General features: G+C 46.8%; 1 protein-coding gene across 4 annotated transcripts in view; it reads left to right on the top strand.

Moving 5' to 3' along the window:
* Positions 1-3,004: 3,004 nt before the first annotated feature.
* LOC144175130 (uncharacterized) overlaps positions 3,005-20,115 on the top strand; it is a 40,435-nt gene continuing 23,324 nt past the window's right edge. Inside the window, exons 1-3 of one of the 4 annotated variants that reach the window (XM_077704211.1) lie at positions 3,005-3,203; positions 7,510-7,814; positions 12,021-12,249. In XM_077704211.1, coding sequence (XP_077560337.1) covers positions 3,095-3,203; positions 7,510-7,814; positions 12,021-12,249 — 643 coding nt within the window. In that variant the 5' untranslated portion in view covers positions 3,005-3,094. Of the gene's footprint in view, positions 3,204-7,509; positions 7,815-12,020; positions 12,263-20,115 lie in introns of those variants that run through there. The other 3 variants (XM_077704213.1, XM_077704212.1, XM_077704215.1) reach the window with 3 other exon arrangements.

Genomic DNA, 20,115 nt, shown 5'->3' with positions numbered 1-20,115 from the left:
AGTAATGCTTCCACACCCAACGCCTTAAAACCCCACTAGTCAGCTCATTCTTCCGAAACAACCAAAATCAACCGGATTCTCGGAGAGCTAATTGCTGATAATTCTATGTTCAAAGCGAAAATCACCAAATTGCCAGAAACGAAAACCCGTTGCGCAAGCCTCGGTAGCGCAAGGCCCCGTACCCAACCGACAGACCCGGTTATCCAGGCAGCGCTACTCGCTACTGCGAGTTCCCAAACCCCGCATACGCGTGACTGTGCCGTAGAGATGGGCACTGCGGACTCCCCTTCCTCAAAACATAAAGCCCAAGCGATAACCTCTGAGAGCTCTAGTCAGGCCGCAGGCACCAGCCCGAATAAATACGTTGACGACGGCATGCTCCGTCAGTTCGGAGAAACCCTCACCGAAACTCTTACTGAAACTATCAGCGCCAGATTCGGAGCGATGCTGAATAAGTTCGGCGAAAACGTTGATGCCCAGATTGCCAGCCTGAAAGATCGAGTAACAGCGCTAGAGAATGGAATATCACGAGCCGTACGGGAAGTGGGACCGGGTCCCATCAAGTCCACTAAACCCTCTTCCCGCACCCCGCCGGCGGACCTCCCCAAAAATTGCAAATTATCGTGTCCAATACCTCGTCCAACCGAAAAAGTAAAGCCAACACCTTGAAGGTGTGGTTATGGAATTGTCGAGGATTCAAAAGAAAACATGCTCATTTAGAACTATTCAGCAGTCAGCACCCTTGTTAGGTGAAACCTCCCGGCCCTGCGGCGCGAAACCGGGGTAGACGCGACGTACACGGCTCACATTCTTGTATAAATTATTTCATACCAGAAACACAATGCCTAGAGAACATTTATTGTTGATGTGTATAGCTCCCCCAAAAATAGTCAAATTTCGTAAACTCTTCCGGAGAGCTGTCGAAATAGCAAGAGGGCACACACTGTTGACTGTCGGAGACTTCAATGCACACCATAAGGAATGAGGCCACAAGCAGGACAGAATAAAGGGGTGAAATCTATGGTTTGATGCCCAGAGAGAGGGTCTCAGCTTGCTCAACGATCCGCAGCATCCCACCCGTATTGGAAACAGTGTTACTGGGGACACTACCCCTGACTTCACCTTTGCCAAAAACACGCGTACGGAAGCAACCTGGCTAAACACCAAGAAAAACCTCGGCAGGTACCACTGTCTCGTCGCTATCGGGGTCAATTGTGGGGCAGGGAAAAGAAATAGCGCCCGTGTTTCAGCGAACGCCAAAAGTAACCATCGTCGTAGGCGGCGCCAACACGAACTGTACCGAACGTCACGTGACCTCAGCGGCGGGAACATTGTATTGGAGGAGCACTCTGGCGTCGTTGCTGGGGTTTCGCATTCTCATGTGTAAGCGCTCTCGAGTCCGTTCCAGATGGCTCGAGATTCCCGGCGAATTCGCTGCGGTGCTGTAAATGATACCGCAAACCGATCTACCGTCTTTGCTGCGGAAAACTGCGAAATTGTCCGAACGGCCGCACTTCCCCTGTGAACGCAGCTTGGTATTTTAGCAATTTGCGTCTGGAAAGAAATGGCGCAGCATGCACTAGTGTTGCAAGGCAGGAGAAACAGCAGAACTGGGGACTGGCCTAGTTTCTCCCCACGCTGACAGCGGATGCTTGCAGAGAGGGATCAGCCGTAGCCCAGCAGTGCAAAGGCGTTTTGGAGGGCACTGCAGAGGAAAAACCATTAAAGTATGTACAGTGTTGTATTCAGCAGTAATCGTCGTCATCCCTTTCATCGTCGTCTCCCAACAACACAGCCGCGTAGCGCAAATCCTCTTGTAGCGCGACCTCGCCACGGTAGACTTCCACTTTTTAAGTGCAATGCACTTCTTAAGCGACCCTGAACCTCCGTCCACCGGCGATGTCCGCGCACGTGGAGATGGGCGCGCGCAGCCTGGCCGCTGACATGGCACATACCCACGCGGGGGATTGGCCAGGAATCTCCTCGTCTTCCTTGGCAACGGGGGGAGATGGGCGCGCGCTGCCTGGCCGCTGACATGGCACATACCCACGTGGGGGATTGGCCAAGAATCGGGCGTGAGAAGGGCTAATGCACCTGCTTAAAGGAGTACTGACACGAAATTTCACAGCTGATATCCGCTCTAGCAATCAAGTACAACGACAACACAAATAGGTGTCTGTGAATAAATGCATCTTTCTTTCTTTGTAGTTGTGTGTGTGTGTGTGTGATCTCTCTTTCGCGAACATTACCGAACCTCACAAATTCAACTCGTGCATTCGCACTTTCACATTCTTCCCTTCGGGGAAATGCGGGGAATTTTTTCGTCAGCTGGTCCGGTGGCCGTCTACACGTATGCTTTGTGAAGGAATGGCTTGACAGAATCGTCGGGTCCGGTGAGGCGAACCTGTGGCGCGCCAGTCGCTACACGACGACGACGGCGAAGGCGGGAGCTCCTCATGTGGCGTTAGCCCATGCGCAAGCCTGGACTACGCCGGCAGGTCGCAGCGGGGCACGCGCTCACGTGCACTCGAGATTTTCAGTGTCCGCCACACGGATTTGTGTCGGCCTAACCTGATCTGCTGTTCAAAAATACGTCTTTCAGCCGCTCGAGTGGCACCGCAGCAGCGAAGTTCCAGAGGAATTCGCGCCATGTAGCTTTATGCGCCTCTGGCGAATTTCGTACCCCCGAGGCACTCTGCTTAGAACGCTTCGCTGTCGCATGGGTTTACGAGCTGTTTTGCTGCTAACAATAGCTTTAAAGCCGACGCACGCTTTTTCGTTCAACCGCCCATTTCCCGTTTACACGCCCAGCACTGACAACGGATGGCGCGCGGGGGCGTTGACTCCCGCACTTTCTCTGTACCGCGGTTTTATTAAGAGCAGTGCTCTGCAAAGCAGCACCACGTCATTTGTCGCCACGCAAGAGCTGTGGAGTGCTGGTGTTCGTTCCTGCTCCTGCCAGGTGCAAGAGCACGCGGCCGCCGCTCATTTTTCCTCAGTGCCTTCGCTGTGTGCGTGCGGGCCTTTTGGTGTAGTGCTTCCTTGTTGAAAGGAAAAGACAACACTAGCAGGCGGAGGAATAATCCCTGCTACAATGCTGGCGTTGAAAGCGTTCACGAGCGTTGCGACTCACTTAAACAGCCTCGCATGCTCGATGCTGGCTAGAGTGGCGGGGGTTCCAAAGTTTCGTCGCCCTTTGTACGGTGAGTAAAATTCCTTTGCAAAACACGTTTGAGTGTAGTTGCTTCATTGAACATTCACGCGGATGGGACGTGCTCATGTTGTGCAATATGCATCATGACGAAATTTAAAAACTTCGAAGTCAGTAGGAAAATATTTCATGGTCGATGAGGTTCGGATGAACTAGACGGGATAACATAACTGATCACAGTTTGCAGCAGAAAATGCAAGCGAGCGTGCAGGAAACAGTGCACCGATATGACTAAGAGAACACCAGCAAGACAACAGCCCTTCATCCCTCGTCCTAGTTGTGAGCTGTTGTGAGCTGTTTTATGCATGTTTGAAATGTACTAACGAGCCCAAATTTCCGCTTTATTAAATACAAGCAATTCGTGAACCGGTTCAAAATTTGTTTCTTCGCGTTGGTATTTTTCAGGCGGTAATGGGAGTACATTCAATTTTAATAAACTGGTGCGGCTAAAGTTTTACTTTTACCAGGAATGCGAGAAAGTATCCCATTTAGTGCACAAAAACAGCGAATTCTTGCCGTGTGATGATGCCGGCATGACGTGCCCAAATGCTAGTAATAAGCTGCATTTGTTCGACGATTCAGCTGCACTCTCACTAAAATACGTTACCGCGGCTTCTTAATGGGATTTCCAGACTCTAGTAGTTTAGAGCCCATCAAATATCCCGCCGCAAGCGGTTTCTGCTTTCCATTCCTCCCTCGTGCTGATTTTTGTGACACCACAAGTTTTCACAATGTCCGCCCGTACGAACCTGCCCGGATGGATTTTCCTTAACCGCCACGGGAATCGACCGAGGGCAGCATGTGTCTTGGCGAGCTTTCTTTAATAGGGAATGGTCAGGAAAAAAGTCAGCCCAGCGTCACTTACTTAACGCTGCGAACACTGATGTTAACAGCGAAGCTGCCTGGCGTTCCCTAATCTCAAGGCTGAGCTTCATAGAACTTCTCAAAGTCAGAGGATCGATTTCAGTTTGCGCCAGTTCATTTTCGCAAAGTTTGTCTGCTCACGCCTCCTTTTGTTACTTTTGAACTTTTGATGATGATGATGATGGTGGTGGTGGTGGTGGTGCGGTGGTGTTGACGGTGACGATTATGATGATGATGATGATGGTTATGATGATTATGAGGTCTCTTCTATTTGGCCAGCACTTTCTGTATGAGTTCACGATGAGTTCAGCCAGTTCAGCGCAGGCTCCGCCACTGCAGCACAGGTCCTGAACTTTTGTCGTCTGCTTCCGCACCTCCTCCCTTGGAGGTGCAGGAAAAGCGGTGAACTTATCCTGCACTCTCTGCATCGTCGGTAAATTGAAGCTAAAGGTGCAGGCGCAGCGCGCTGCGCTCAAAAATCGAAGAGGTGAGCGCTGCACTACCTGAATGAGTGCAGTGAGTGCAGCAAAATCGAAGACACCTATGAGGTTCTTGTCGTTGTTGCTGCTGTTGTTGTTGCTGTTGTTGTTGTTGTTCCTTGATGAATATCACATTCCCAAACAGGGGACCGGCCACACATCATTGGTAGGAATGAAGATCTTATCTAACTATAGGGTCCTCTAGAAAGGAAATCTAGAACGATTTAAAAGAATTTTTATGTAAAATTGAAGATAGAGAACCAGATAAAATAGGGGAGAATTAAAAAAACGAATACCACAAGCTTCCAGCATAAACGAAGCCAATCATAGAGGAAATCGGTTAGAGCACCCACGTTTGTCTTGCGCTGCCTTGTTCTGGTCGAGATGATGACAATGCTCATTTCCGTCTATGTAATACGCACGCCGCTTCCGCTGGAGATCAGATCTTTTCAACCGAAGCTTGCATTGGCTTACTTGCGCCGTCAGTAGTGGTGTGCGCCGAAACGTCTTAGCGGCACAGCCAACTTGATCCACGTGCTCTTCGGTAGCAGCTCTCTGTCGCCGCTCGCAGCTGGCGCGGGCGCGCGCGCCCAAGAGTGGTGCTATATCACGTCGCAGTGGGAGCCAATCAGCGTCTTTGCTCACGTAACCCCACATCGCAGGTGCGGTCACTTGCTCTCGTCGGGCAATTCACCTTTCGGTGTGGCATGAGCAGGCCGCGCGGGGTTCGCTCCGCGGAAGAGCATGCAGGCATAGAAGAACGTAAACGTAACCTGTAATCGCAGAAGCTTTGTCTACAATAACGTATTCCAAACATCTGTGTTCGGGTAAAGCTCAACGAAATGAAGTGGTTTTGTTTTGGTCGATCGATGGTTTTGTGTTTTGATTTAGTTCATTGCCTGTGGGCTCTGGCCGAAGTGTTTTCGTTTTTGTTTTACGGTCATGGCGTTTCGATTTTAGTCGTTTTCGCTTTTACTGGGGTCAAGATTCGCGTGCACCCTTGTTTTCTGGCACAGGGTCCCATCACAATACTTTTTTTACCCAACAGCCTTCATAACTTCGTCTTTCTTTTCCTTTTTGGGACGATGGCCGAGGGACGACGGTCGAGTTTGGCCGGGCATGAAATGATGACTGGGAAGAGTAGAATCATCGAGGTAATGCAATAGCTACTGCGAGACGGGACTAGAAGTAAGGGAAGTCGATGAAGGGGTGAAATGAGATAAATGAGTGGATAGGAAAGGATTCCGACATCACAGTATGAGAGCGGTAGAAGTGTTTGTAGGGCCTTAGTTTTCCTTGCAGTTTTCACAAATTTTACCAGAAAATTTTACAAAAACAGAAAAGGCAAAACCTAAATTGGCCCCAGGAATGGTTTTCTTGTAGAAGATAGGACAATGATTTGGTGTAACAATGTAATTTATGGCGAAAACAATGCAAGTGCTGGGCTCGCAGGAATCAACAAAACGTAATACCAGACGTGTAATTCATAATACAGCTTTCTTTCAATAACAATAATTCTAATTTTAACATAATCAAATGATGACCTAAGTAATCAGGAAAACAGGCGAAGCACTGCCTACTACATTTCGCCCAAAAGTTCTCGTGTAAAGCTTTTCAGCTCATACAATCGGTTGAAAGTGCTCCAGTGTAAGTTAATGAGAGTCTATGCTGTAGTTAAGGGGGGGGGGGCAGCTTGATCTTAGGTCGTGGTGAAGGTATTATTTTGTACAGCCCCAGAAGAAAACAGTCTGCTGGAGATCCGAGTTAGTGTAAAAGGACTTCTATGGGCTGTTACGATTTAGCGCGAAGTGCTTCGCCGTCACCTTGTTCCCGTGTGATAACATTTTGTGCACTGAGGGGACGTTTCATGTGTGGCGGTGAAGCCAGCTCTTTTCCAGCTTCGAAATATCGACCAGCCGGAGACTGGCGGCCGCGCGGCCTCCCGAAGCATGTTCTTCATGGCTGTTGCCTCAGCTAAGGTCCACAATGACCGGGATCCAGCAGCGGCATGTTCAGGCTTGTCTCTGCAATCGACAGCCGTCCGAGAACGCCTCCTTTCCCGCTCTCTCTACGGGACAGAGTGCACGGGCATATGTTTTGTAGCAAAACGGCCAATGTAGCAAAACACTCTCACGAGACCTGTGGAAAGCGTTTGGTATTTTTTTTTTACTTTTGGTGCCGTGCACAACACGGGGAACGTCTGTGGACCGCTGGGAATTCTGGTTACAAATAGAAGATTTCCGCGAGCGCTGAGGATTGCGCCCGCGTCCTCTGCTGAGAACGCTTCCCGGTGCGTTCGAGCTGTCTTGTAAGCACGTCAGTGTGCTGCTTTTGGTATCGTCGTTTTTCTCTTCTCGCCATGCGTTAAGCCAGTTAAGTTTGGTTCTTCTCTGAGCTTCGTCGAAACGGGGGAAACTCCTGCAAGCCGCTCGTTCACCACGCGACCACGACATGATGAAGGTCGACTCTGGGACGACTTTGTCAACGTAGCAAAGTTTACAGCAACGGTAGAAACAAATTTTAGAGTGTTCAGTAGAACCTTGTTGATGCGTAATCGGTTCATACGATTTCTTGGTTACTATGATCTCAACTGTGAACACTAAGAATTCCCTACAGCACGTTTCTTACTGGATAGTACGTTTTCCCGGATTGTACATTTCACACTCGCGTGTTAATAAACCATACCAACGAGGTTCTACTTTACTTGGAAAATATTCTGGGCCGGGAAGAACGTAAGTTGTGAATAAGCCGTTGTACATTTATATTGTGAAAATTCTGAAATGTCTCCCCAAAGGAGCCGTTTTTTACTCCGTACGGTGGTTCACTGCTCACTCAGTTGACGATCGCGGTGGAATAAATTTTCATCCGCCCATGCGGAGCGTTTGTCGTCGAGATGACTCTTAACTCATTTTATCAGGTCTTTCATGTGTATTAGTGCCTCTTCCCATAACGCAGGTGCGGACTCACATCGACAGTTCGAAACCAGCCGGCTGGCGTGCAGAGCGCAATCTAATGGCCCGCCAGCTGAACTCCCATTGGGCCCAGCTGTGCAACAAGTCCTGTTGGGAGCTCCTTCGCTCAATCCAAATACTGCAGCAAGCCTGCGCTCCTACGAATCCCCTGTTTTACGAGTGCGACACATCCGGAGTATTCACCAAACCCCAACTGTCGGCCAGCTAGGCCAATCACTCCAAGAAACCCTGCCCCTGAAATACAAAGAGCGAAAGGTTATCATTACCACGTGCGGTAAGCTCTACAAGGCGAGTTGGTGTTTTATTCCGTCGCTAATTCTCCATAATGAAAAGTAAATTTGGGAACTGAGCACGTGCACACTTCTTAATTTGTGGAGATTGCAAATTGATATGTTTATGATTGGCTAGAAAGATCTCTTTCATACAGGGCTGGCTGCGTTTTTTTAAAAGCTGAGATCCGATAAAAAATACAGATACACTTAGTACTTCTATGGTTGGAACCCGGGAACATGTTTTTATTTCAACCTATGCAATCCTGTATGACTCGTGGCCTTTCTGTCCAGACTATGTCATGTTCTTTTCCACCAATATCTTCGTCGTCGGGGGGATTTATGTCTGGGAAATAAAGTAAGAATTCGTATGGGTAGGAATATTTTAAGAAGGCACGGCATTTTTACTTAATGCCCTAAACTACAAGTTGGCTCAAAGCAAATCGCTCTAGCAGAGTTTGCGCGATAGCATACCGGCACGTGCCTTGATCGCCCCGACAACCACGCTACAGTGATAAATGAGGTATGACTCGAAGGTCTCGTAGTAGGAATGCCTTTAAAACATAATTTGAGCATAGGCTCTGTTGATCTAATCTCTTAACATGCGTGGGAAAAGCGGGAGAGATGGAGAAAACTTAATGGTTGGCTGGGGCAACGAAGCAATTGGTGTCCGGTTCTTGTTGATTCGCACCCTGAAAGGTCTTCCTACATGAGCCATGAACAGCGCACTGATAATTGTGCAATAAAAAACATACATACTGTTAACAATTGCACATCCACAGGTCCCCCGAATGTAAAAAGGATGATATAGGGCTTTCAACAGTGAATGCACATCTACCTATCACAGGAACAAGTTTCCATGGCGATTTCTTACATCGCATGTAACCCCAAGAAGCTCAAACTGTTCAGTATTAAGATAGCAGTTTTCTGGATGTTCTTTGTTGGTCTGGTAAGAACTTGGGAAGATTCCGGGCATACCTCTCGTATCTTGTCGATTTGAAGAAGGATGTTACGTGTCCGTGGCAGTAGTTTATTCTCGTTGGGAGGGGACGTGGGGCAGTTTAGGATAATGTTTGGTCTTGGTAGGACGGAGCCGACTTAGTGTAGCTGATGGGATTACCCAGACCTTCCATTTTTTTTATTTGTGGAACGCTGTGTCCATTAGAATAATTAGGATATGAGAATATTGCTGTCGCCCGCGATCCTACCGGAAACGCCCACAGCTGCATGTAAAGCCTTTGGGTTCTGGCATCTACATCTATATATAAAAAGCTGGCTGTATGGTGTCGTCGCCTTATAGTTTCGCACATGGTTACAGTGAGAATTAGCGGTAGGGTCGCTATATACCAGCATTTTTAACACATCTGCACGCCAGTGAAAAATGTATAAATGAAATCAAAACAAAAAAAGCGATTCCCGCGTGTGGTAATGAAGCCCCCTGCTTGCAAAAGTTTGTAAGCTTCAGATGCCTTCGTCGTACAGAACATACTATCGAACACCACTTCGATATTATGAAGTGTGACAGCGCGAAAAAACGAGGAGAGACACAGAAGAAATTCAGAGGACGGGCGCTGTGTCCCAAGACATTCACAAGACGAGTTCTTCTGTGTCCCGCATCGTTTTTTTTTTTTCGCGCTGTTACACTTCAAAATGAATACGTACCAATTCGCCCAACTTTCATTCCTGTCGGATATTATGTCTTCCGCTCACTTGTTCAGACATCATGAATTATATTAGAAGAGTTTTACACCTGCTCAAAAACGAAAAGAGGGTACCTAACTCTATACTCCAGTGGTGTTTTCAGCTCCGCTGAAGATGAAAGAGTCGTGAAAAATTTCATCGAAAATTCTAAGGAGGAATAATCTGCAATAGCACACGGCTCAGGCGAAAGTCTGTAAACTGCGCCAGGGGTAAGAGATAACAACATATGTAATTGCGCGCTCACTGGTGCGGGATGGTGAGAGCACCGACCCTGTGGGCGGCGTCCTCTATTCCGAGATGGCCAGTTCCTTGCTGGCTGCTCGTGCCTTCTTTATCAGCATGCGCCGGGTCGAGAGGTTCGAGTTGGACGGCTGGCCTACCTACTGCTCATATGTGGGAGGGGAATGTTGGCATTTTAATACCGCATGGTGCAAGGTGCCGGGTTGCTGGCAAAGGTTACAGGGGCTGTAATATTGGGTGGGGTAGATATGGCGGAGGGCGGTTGAGGAGGTATCACTTGGTTTGGAGCAGGCGGACTGTGGTCGCTTCGGTATTGTGTACAGAAAATCGCTAACGTGTTGTAGGTTCTGCGTCGGCCTTCGCCTCGACGACAGATCACGGGAGCACCGCTACAATTTGGCATAGTAAGAAATGCGGATCTTTGCCTAAATTTGAAAGCAACCCAATCTTGTTTCTATCAAAGAACAAAAACCCGTGAGTTCTGGAAAGCGTTCACGATTGAATCAAGGGTGGAAGGAGAGCGCGCCAATGCTTCGTCAATCAGGCCTTCGGGCCGCGAAGTAAGCTTCCCGTAGGAACAATGATGTGCGGTCACGCCTTGATTTATCGCCTTTTTTTAATAATTTATTCAAATGCATACGTTCTCTGCGTTATAGTCAAGGTGGTATATCGATAAATTGACGTCTTTGAAGAAATTTCCTGATTGAACCGCTGCTCCATTCGCACTCGTACTTTACACGAAGGTCGCATTTTTAGTCTATTTTGTTTAATACCAAGAGCAAGAACGGCGTTTACCAGCGTATTTAAAAATTGGTGCCCTTTCATTCTGTTAAGATGTATGACCGACGAAGCTGGACACAGTAGATGGAGTGCACGAAAAAAACCACGTTTGTTTGTAATTTGCGATTGAGCGTACTCCCTAGCCTTTTAGCTGTAATAAAACTTGGAAGGACTCGAGCTTTATTCTAGCAAACAAGCATGGGGCTTTCTCTTACCCTCCCGCGTTGTAGCCATCTCACGGTCTGTGCAACACACAACCCAATCCGCTGGTCCGGTGAAGACCCCGGACAGGTCGCCCTCAGCTGCTTCAGGTCCTCGTGTAAGACTCCCGCCAGCACAACAGCCATGTCATCAGTGAAGTCATTAAAGCTATAGCTTCGCGCGCACGTCCCTCTTTCTCCTTCCACTCCCCGCACGTGCAGGAATACACCTGTAACCGGTTATGTGCGCGTACTTAAGCGTGAAAAACGCCGACAAATAATTGTCGTGAAAGAGGGGATGGCGGTGGCGAAAAGGAACGCCGGAGCGGCAATGAGAAAAGCGGCTTCACCAGAACGAAAACTGGGTGTGTTAGACATATACTGTTTCGCAGTAAAAACAAATAAGAATTGGCGCTGTTTGCCCTAGTGATGCAAAGTTGTAGAAACAACCAGGCTCGCGGCCCTTCTCCCTTCGTCGGAGACCCGGCTGTTGCACCTCGCACGGATTTCCGAACCTCGCGTTGAAACTCCTGCGCGACTGGTAGGCCCGGATCGTTTTGTCCTCAGGCTTTCAGATCTGCCCCAATGTGGGCCGCGTTAGCCCGTGTTAGAACCGGCGGCAAACGGCTTCGCGAACTCGGCGTCTCTAGCGCGAGCTGTTCTGTGCTCCCTAATGCAGGCGTGAACGTACGTGAACTGGCGAGAAAAAAAAAAGAGCACGAGAGATATCACGCCAGAAACGCTGGTGAGAGTGTTGTCGAAGGTCGAGAGGTGGCGGCGCACGTGATGACGTCATAGCTAGACGAGCGAGGCTTGGCTCCGCTTACGTGGTTGGGCGAAGGTCGTGCCGGGCGGCACGTGCCGCATGCGGTTTTTTCTTGGTATTTTTCGCTAACGCCAACGCACCAAGCTCAAGCTTAAACAACTGTGCTGTTAAAACGATTTTCGTCTATGGAAAACCTGGATGCCAATTTTTACCACACTGGTAGTGTGGCGCCCTTTCGCGAATTGAGCACAAAACACCCAATGGCGGTTCGCGGCAGGTTCTTCCAGGACTTAAGTCCGAGACAGTGCATGAACTCTCCTGGGCGTGATGTCGCGTTCAATTTTGACGCGTATCTACAAAACTTATGGTCCAGAGTTGAACGCCTACTTTTTCAAGCCTACAAGCCTAAATTAACGCCTACTTTTACAAGCCCTCAATAAGGGCTTGTAAAAGTAGGCGTTCATTTATTGTTCGCAAAACTGGTAGAATAACTTCTAAATTGAATTTTGCCTCCCTCCTTTCGGATCTGCCTGAGCAGACTTGGCGTGCAGAGCGGCGGCATGGCTACAAGCACGCCCCTGAGGAAGGCGCCGAAATTTCCGTTGGGTATATGCACACGGGAATGGACCGAGCGGAGCACAACGACCGCAGCGAGCGCCCTCTAGCCGTCATACTCACCGGGGCCCCAGGGAGCTACAGTCATTTCAGTTACACTATCCCTTTTCTTGACCGCCATGGCGTGGACGTCCTGTGCGTGCAGTGGCCCGGTGAGTTCATTTGGTGAGTTCATTACATTGTTGGTGGTTTGTGGGAAACGAAAAGGGAAGGAAGTGCGCTGGTGAGAGCTCGGCAGAGAGCTCACCTGCATACAACCGAGTGCGGGGGAAGCAAAATAGAGGGGAGCGAAAGGAGAAAGTAGAACGTTTGAGAGATAACGAAAGGTGTAAAGAGAGGAGAAGGAATAAGAGATAGCGCTGTCAGTCCGGGTACATAAGTCAGTAGCACTGCAGTCCGGGCTACAGCCGCTCCCTGAGGCCGGTCGTCTCCAGGTACTGGAGAAGATCGGATAGGACTTACGGTTGCGCTGCATTACCTTCGATAGGTTTGCTTGTACAGCAAGGGAATGTCAGTAGCCGTATTCCTCGATTGGTATCTCGGGAGGCCTATTTGATTGTCCACAAACGCTCACACCAGGTTACGCGACGAGCCAGCACGCGTAACTTGCTGTCACCCTGCCCACTAGTTCGGTTACGATTGCGTGAGCAATAGATGGTGCATGTCGGCAACAATCTCCGCCGACAATCCCCAGACCGAAAGTCACAAAAGTACAGAGAACCACAAAGCGCGTGTGAAGAGGGGTGGAGACACGCCGATTCCCGAGCCGGCGGTGGCATTGGCTGCGGCGACGCTGCGTTCCTGTCGCTGCCGACGTATACTTGCTAGGAAGTCATCAACTCAAACGGATGGCTGCTGGCTTCCTAAATCTTCTCGAAGCACCCGTCGGCAGCATTTCCGGCGCGTCCCAACACCGCTTGCAAGCAGTGTAAAGTGCAGTATGAAACGAGTGCCGGGTTGAGTAGGCGGCAAAAAGGGATGTAATTGAAATGCCGCAAAATAATGCTGGTACTCGTTGACAGAAAAACAAGGTACAGGCAGCCAATGCCACTTCCAAAGCGTGCAAACATGACCCAGGAGAGGGTCAGAACGCAACAAACAGTTGTTATGGCGTGCGAGGGTGTACGAGAAACGCCGTGTTCGGGCTTCTAAATACGGTGCAAGCCGTGAGCATTAGGCCGAGCATAAAGTTCACAAAGGAAAGGGGCGAGATACTCACATGTTTTAAAAGACCTACCAGTTGGTCTTCCATGGTTTTATCTTCTTAGTTACATGTTTTAGGTTCATTTCTGTGTGCATTAGGACAGCTTTCTCTTTGCTTGCTTGGCGTCTTTCTACTTGTGAAGCTCTCACTGCTTGCTCATTCGATTCCTCGCATTTGCTGAGACTTGCATGATATTAGCTGAAAGGCAATAATATTTTAGGCGCAATGTCCGGATTAACGTTTCCCCGACCGGAAGCACGATTCAGCATTTAGAGCACAGGATAAGGCAGCGGCACGCGGCCACGCGCTACATTGAAACGTAAATAAACAAATAAGAAGACATGGAGTCCAGCAATATTAATTATAAAACAACACATATGAAGACGGACAGACGCCTGCGGTTTGTCATCAGGCGCCCTGCAAGAACCCCGGCGTGTGGTAGAGCAGTTCCGCGCTGACAAGCGCGGGCCAGCGACCTTAATATAAAAGTAGGCAAGCTTCATTAGTTACCAGGCTCTCATTTTTTTTATAGATTGGTCGCTAAAATTAAAAATAAGGGAGTAAATTACTAAAGCTTTTTCTATGTCTTCAGTGGAAGCACCATACTTTTTTTTACTTATAATATCTCCAGGGCTGGCAACAACGTTATCTACGTGCCATTCTTGTAGGTTTTTCAAAAACTAAAATAATAACTTCCAGCATGTCGGCCTGCATCTTTCATGAGGATTACACTGAACGCTGTCAACATATAATGATTGTATGAGTGCCAGGGGAGTCCACTTTCACTGTACTTACCTACCCTGCTAAATTCAGTGTATGTGTACGTGTGTGTGCGTGTGTGTGGGTGTACTTAGTTGGTATCATGTCTTTCATGTATTGCCTAGTAAGTGCCCGGGAGGCTTCATTTACAGATATCATTAGCATGTTTTTCTCCACATCAAAGGCATTTTATCACACCGTAAATCTACGAGCGGTTGGAGGAATAAGCGCCAGTCTGCATCAAATATGCGGTTGGCGTCTGTCATAAACTGCCGTTTTCGAAAGTGGTAACGGTGGTTGAATCAAACCTAGACGCCGCAGATGATAATAATAATAATACTAATAATAATAATAATAATAATAATAATAATGTTTATTCACACTTCAAAATACAGAGCATTATCTAGCCCGCATAAGCCGCATGGCTTGTGGGCGCCGCTGGGTAGTCACAGGAGGGCGCGAATTGGGACACAACGGGAATATAAAGCTCAAAGAGCCCAACAATCGCAAGGAAAATATCTGAGCAACTGCCGTGCCCAGGGAAAAAAAAAGGCCAAGGTACTTTTTACCTACGTACATAGGAAAGGCACTTCAAATTGTTACAATGTTTTTTTTAGTTACATCCAAAACAGCGCAATGCATTAATTTAATGTCTGCAATAAATGACATCAAAATTGTTTTTACCTGCTTCATATTATTAACCACTGTCTCAGTTTTAATTCTGTTAAATAAATGTGGGACAGAAAAGGCACGGTTTCTTTTACCGTAATAAGTATACACACGTGGCAATACAAACTTTTCAGCGTTTCTCAAAGGCCTAGCTTTAACATTCACAACTTTGAATACGATCTGATAAAAATGCTTGCACAAAGCATCAAACATAAATTGTTATTGAAGAGGTAAAACATGAAATTGTTTCATAACATCTTCCATTGGTTCACCATGGTTCTTTGTACTATAAGCGAGGTTGTAAGCAATTTTATGAAGGATGGTGTTCAGAATATTGAGCTTATAAGATGATGCGAGACCGTATATTGTAATTCCGTATTTGATAATGGACTTCCTAAACTTTTATATACAAGCTTTTTAACTGAAGTGTTGCAAACAGAGCGCAGCGTGTACAAGGAAGCGCACACTGCTCTAAGACGTTTGGCAACGTATTCAATGTGAAGGCTCCACTTAAGTGTGTCGTCAAAATATAACCCAAAGTATTTTACGTTATGTTGAAGTGTTAGCACGGAACAAGAATAGTTATTGCATTTACTGCCGTGTAAGCGTAATGGGTAAGCTGATTGAAAAGACTTATAAAGATTATGGAAGCAAATAAAATGTGTCTTCGATTTATTGATATAGATATGATTATCGGTCAGCCAGACTAAAATGGTACAACTGTCTCTCTGAAAGGCACTGGCACCATCATTGTAAATTGCGCAAGGGAAAACTACGGCAGTATCATCGGCATACATATAGACGTGGGATTCAAGAGAAAGACTGGCCAGATCATTAGCATAAATATTGAATAACAGTGGTTCGAGGATTGACCCTTGGGGTACCCCGGTTTTCATTAGCACCGGCTGCTTACTATAACAATCACCGACCCGGACGCGTTGAAAACGTTTAGAAAAGTAATCTTTAAAAAAGGCAAGATAAGGACCCCTAAACCCAAAGTCATTTAATTTATTAAGTAATATACAGGGGTATATTATGTCAAATAGTTTTTGCAAGTCTATGAATAATGTTATCACGAGGTTATTTTTATCAATTTCACTACATAAACGGTCATTGAATTCTTCAAGCAGATGCATGTACTCATGTACTCCGCTTATCTGTTCATTTATATGTATGCCTACCGTTCAATAAACTTCAATAAACATGCATAGTACTTAACCCGCTGTGAAACCCAAACTGACGATAGCTGAAGAGATCGTATTTCTGACAAAAGGAATTCATATTGTTGTAAACTATCTTCCCAAGTACACAAGCTAAAGAATTCACAATGGCTATAGGCCGGCAATTAACCATAATTTTTTCTGGAACCCTTCTTTAATAAGGGCCGTATCACTGTGGTCTTCATCCCTTCGGGTATTCTACCCGTTCTGAAGGTTTCATTAACGATATAAAATAGTACTGATTTATTATCACTGAAATTGCACACAAGACCTTGTAATCGTATTCCATCCAGGCCAGGAGACTTGAAATGGGCATGCTTCGCATGGCCTGCCATAAGTCAAACTCGGTGGCCATTGGTAAAGAGGCAGAATTACAACATGACGTAGACTCTAGAAGAGATACAGGCTGTAGGTTATTTTGGTGCAGTTTTTAAAGCGCTCCTGAAAACTGATCACTAAAGTTATTAGCTAATACTTCTGGAGTTTGGCCGGGGAAAGCTTCCGCGATAACTTTATCAATATTAGCCTTTGGCGGTCGGCCAATTATTTTGTTCACCACGTGCTATGTTTGCTTTGTGTTCTTTCTACAAAGAGAAAATTCAGTAATTTAATATTTCTTTTTGCAAGCCTTAATTTTGCAGTAAGTTTATTTCTTATTTGTTTAAATTCCTCTTTCGCGAGTAAATCACTTGGGTTTCTTTGACATGAAGCTCCTTCCTAGCAGCAGTACGGTCATATGAGGCAAATTTTAAGGCATGCGTTTTTTGAAACAAAAGTAATTACCAACAATCGGCAATCGGCATTAGGAATTCCCCACGGAAGTTGTATTAGGGTAAATTTGATGTAAAATTTGTACATTAGGCACACTATCTCACTTCAATGGTACAAAAAATTTCATATTCTTGGTGAGCCGCGTTTTTTTTTTCTGATACACCGCCCTTTTTGTTCCTTCAAATGCACAGGTATCGCTTACACATTACTTGCTACAGTTGGTAAAAAGGCGCAATCCACAGACCCTCTGTCGAGAACCTGTCTCAAAAATTGCCATTGGATGCATTAAGCAGAAACCTCCCCTACAAATTCCCAATTTGCTGCGAGACGGAGAGTACGGCCTTAAAGTCACCATTAATTACTCCACAGCGCCGAAGTTGGCATTAACATTACAGGAGCACTGACACCAATTTTCGGCGTTAATATGATTGCACAGTTCGCTTCTTTCACTCAACATGGCCTGCTTGGCTGAAACCTGGCTGAAATACGAGCGGCTTGCGAAGCGAAGAACATAGTTCAATTGGATCTAATTTATCGCGCCGACGGAGCAGCGCGCGGAGCGGCATTAAGCAAATGAACATCAGCGTGACATCATCCCGTGAAGCCAAAAGAAGTGGCGCAACAGCGCTCGTCAAAAACTCGTGACGTCACTTCACGCCCGCGGCCCCACGAGTGGCGAGCGGGCACAACACCTTCTCAAGCGGGCGCCGGTGACGTCCGCACAAAGCGGTGAGGTCAGGCCGGGATTCTGTCATATGCGCGGTTCGGGATGAAAGCGCGGGAATTTGAAACAAACGATTTTCAGGCCGTTCATTGTAATTAACTATCGTGCGCTGAAGTATTTGAAGGCCTGTTTCAGGTTCGCCAGACCATTAAGCATCGAATAAAGCAATAAAAGTGTAACATAAAAATTTCGTCTCAGTGCTCCTTTAAGCTTGAGGCCCAACGTCGACAACAGGTACTCGCAGATTGACGTTCAATAAGTTTGGCGTTGATTACAACGTGATTAATCTTAAAGTTAGGGTCAGGTAAACTTAAAGGAACTCTGCAACACTTCGGATAAACGCTTTCACTCTTTCATTCACGTCTGGAATCACTGTGAAACCTATAGGTATTGCCAGTACGGAGCGGCACAGCGTGATTTGCTCGTCACCGCAGAACTATCCGCCTTCTGTTTCTGCTTTGCTGATGTGCCTGTCTTTTTAAAGTGGCTATTGAATGGGTTTATTGTTTCAACTGCAAGAAAGCCGTCCAATAGCCGTTACACTGCTGTAATGACGTAATTCCAGCGGTCGAAGAACGCCAAGGCCTGGAAAGAGGGAAAAACCTTTTGAGCAGCTTTCTAAGTTATCTTATCGGCATTCATATAGCAGTAATTTGGGCTGAGGTAGTTTGTGACCCCCTCATATACGTATATGTAAAATCTATGTAAAATCTAATCCATGTAAAAGCGATCTCGCTAGGCCATACGGCACAGACGCGTTATTCTGCTCCTGCACGGTGTTGCATGATCGATTCCTGCCATGCGGCTGCAGGCGATTTGCGCTGTCCATTCTCCGCAGTGTATGTAGAAGGTGTGTTATGCACATTTGTGCATATATGTACAGGGAGTCAGAGAGTGTCGGGAAAAAAGAGAAGGGGAAAGAAGAAGGGTGAAGGGAAAAAAGAGGCCGTGCCTCCAATCTGTATGATATTCGTTAGATCTAACAAAGTGGTGCTTTGTAGATATCACAGCGTATCTGCATCAGTGGAGTGTGTCACAATTTCTGAGCATACCGATGCTCAGCACCCGCCCTCCATTACATTCCACAGGTCCGAAATGCTGCTTCGTATGGCCATAACAATCGCCGGATAACACTGGAGGCTGTACTAGATAAATTCATCCATACTAGGTGAGGTTCCCTGGGACACAAACAGCATCTCCTCACCAGACAAGGATTTGGCAACCCTGGTTGAGTCTACTGGCCAGAAACCTTCTAATGACTTTGCAACCCCACTATCGTTTTTCACTCCCCAGCAGCTGCATTGCCCCTACCCAAGGCGGCGGGAAGGAAAGCAATACAGCAGAACGTGCTAAGAACCACTTTGTACGGGTAGGCCGCCAATGAGAACAATTACATTTGTACACTTAATGCTCGAACTCTATCGATCGAAGCTAGTTTATTCGTTCGTCTAAATGAGTTATCTAATATGCGATATCATATAGTAGGGTTAAGCCAGGTAAGCAGGGTTCGAGAGGGATTCGTGGTGCTTCGTACTGGAGATATTTTCTGTTATCACGGTCATTCATTATGAAACACATCACTAAGGTGTAGGGTTTCGGGTTCATAGGGCTATAGCAGGAAACGTGGTAGGATTTCGCAGTATTAATAAGGGTGTAGCTTCTCTCGTTACTAGGCTCAATGAGAACCACACGTTGAAAGTGGTAGAGGTCTATGCGCCTACATCTACTTACGATGATAAGGCTTGTGACTATCTTACGAAGACGTTGAATTAGCAATTAGACAATTCAAAACTCCGTACAGAGTAATCATTGGCGACTTCAATGCAAAAAATAGGGCGGCATGCGGCAGGGAAATTTGGCCTAGGTTCTCGAAACAACCACGGAGACATGCTCGTTTCATTTGGCGAGAGGAATAATCTGCGCATTATGAATACGTTCTTCCGAAAAACATGCAATAGAAAGTGGACTTGGAAAGGTCCGCATGGCGAAACTAAAAACGAAATTGACTTCATTCTAACTGGCACGCACCGCATGATTCACGATCTCCAGGTGATTGACCGGATTAAAACAAGTGTTCACAGAATGGTCAGAAGTCTTACCAGTTTGGATTTAAGAAGCGAAAGATTAAAGATGCTAAAACGGAAGACACCTCACCCTCCCTCCGTGGGACGGAAAGGGTACCGATTCCGATTGTTACTTGAAAACACATTTTCTGTGTTGTCTAATGACCCCAATGGTGTGGACTCTCTGAATTGTCATTTCACACATGTGGTCATGAAGTGAGCACTAGCCTTAGGAGAAAAACAGCCCGCAATCGAATCCATGTGACCGCAGAAAACTAAGGGCCTTATTGATCAGCGCCAGAAAATGTTAATCCACACTCCGCGAAACCAAATAGAAATGACAGAGCTCTCCAAATTGATCAATAAAAGCAAGACTGCCGATAGAACGGTGGTTCGGGCTAGTTGGTGGTGCATACTTAAATTCGAAACGGCGCAAAAAGACGGGACAAGGAAACAACAAGGAGCACCTTGTGTCGTCGTTTCCTTGTCCCGTCTTTTTGCGCTGTTTCGAATTTCAGTAAGACTGCCGACATCTGTGCTTTCAATGGAGTAACAACTGAAGCACCATTGAAACACAGACGGAGTTTAAAAGCGACTAGACGGAAGCT

The sequence above is a fragment of the Haemaphysalis longicornis genome, unplaced genomic scaffold (assembly GCF_048455015.1).
Source record: "Haemaphysalis longicornis isolate Haplotype H1 unplaced genomic scaffold, Haemaphysalis longicornis Haplotype H1 scaffold_3, whole genome shotgun sequence".
Lineage (NCBI taxonomy): Eukaryota > Metazoa > Arthropoda > Arachnida > Ixodida > Ixodidae > Haemaphysalis > Haemaphysalis longicornis.
The sequence above is the reverse complement of the archived record's forward strand: the minus strand, read 5'-3'. Positions and strand labels throughout refer to the sequence as shown.